General features: G+C 63.6%; 1 protein-coding gene across 1 annotated transcript in view; it reads left to right on the forward strand.

Annotated features, from left to right (window-relative positions):
- CUNH16orf58 (chromosome unknown C16orf58 homolog) overlaps positions 1-1,337 on the forward strand; it is a gene marked incomplete at its 3' end in the record, with an annotated part of 29,191 nt that extends 27,854 nt beyond the window's left edge. The window contains 1 exon segment of the mRNA XM_021383878.1: positions 1,176-1,337. Within this exon segment, the coding sequence (XP_021239553.1) occupies positions 1,176-1,337 (162 nt within the window).

Genomic DNA, 1,337 nt, shown 5'->3' on the forward strand with positions numbered 1-1,337 from the left:
GAATCCCATTGGGCCTCCCCAGATCCCATGGGGTGACCCCAAAACCCATGGGGTGACCCCGACTCCCATTGGGCCTCCCCAGATCCACTTGTTGTCCCCAAATCCCCTGGGGTGTCCCCAAATTCCATGCGGTGTCCCCAAGCCATGGGATGTCCCCAACCCCATGGCGATGTCCCCAACCCAACGCGATGTCCCCAACCCATGGAGATGTCCCCAACCCAGCGCAATGTCCCCAGCCCCATGGCGATGTCCCCATCCCAAGGAGATGTCCCCAACCCAACACGATGTCCCCAACCCCATGGAGATGTCCCCAACCCAACGCGATGTCCCCAACCCAACGCGATGTCCCCAACCCATGGGATGTCCCCAGCCCCATGGGATGTCCCCAACCCCATGGAGATGTCCCCAACCCACTTGGTGTCCCCAGCCCCACGGCGATGTCCCCAACCCATGGCGATGTCCCCAACCCAATGCAATGTCCCCAACCCAACGCAATGTCCCCAACCCAATGCGATGTCCCCAGCCCCATGGGATGTCCCCAACGCCATGGAGATGTCCCCAACCCACTTGGTGTCCCCAGCCCCACAGCGATGTCCCCAACCCATGGCGATGTCCCCAACCCAATGCAATGTCCCCAACCCAACGCAATGTCCCCAACCCAATGCGATGTCCCCAACCCATGGGACGTCCCCAACCCCATGGAGATGTCCTCAGCCCCATGGAGATGTCCCCATCCCAAGGAGATGTCCCCAACCCCATGGGATGTCCCCAACCCAACAAGATGTCCCCAACCCAACAAGATGTCCCCAACCCAACGCAATGTCCCCAACCCGACGCGATGTCCCCAACCCAAGGGACGTCCCCAACCCATGGAGATGTCCCCAACCCATGGAGATGTCCCCAACCCAACAAGATGTCCCCAACCCCATGGAGATGTCCCCAACCCAACACGATGTCCCCATCCCAAGGAGATGTCCCCAACCCCATGGGATGTCCCCATCCCAAGGAGATGTCCCCAACCCATGCAGATGTCCCCAACCCCATGGAGATGTCCCCCACCCACGGCAATGTCCCCAACCCAGTTGGTGTCCCCAGCCCCACGGCGATGTCCCCAACCCACCTGGTGTCCCCAACCCCACCCCATTGCTTGATGTCCCCCCCTCCCCACCGTGCAGGTTGGGTCGGGGTGGGGTTGCGGGACGGGGCCCCCCCCGATGCCCCACTGCGAGGCTGCGCCCAGGCCCTGCTCCTGGAGGAGCTCCTGGGTCCCGACCTCCCCCCGGGGGCACCCATGGGTGCCGCCCTGCGCCCGCTGCAGCAGCGCCTGCGCCGATGCC

This window comes from Numida meleagris, unplaced genomic scaffold, assembly GCF_002078875.1.
Source record: "Numida meleagris isolate 19003 breed g44 Domestic line unplaced genomic scaffold, NumMel1.0 unplaced_Scaffold636, whole genome shotgun sequence".
In the NCBI taxonomy this organism is placed as follows: Eukaryota; Metazoa; Chordata; class Aves; order Galliformes; family Numididae; genus Numida; species Numida meleagris.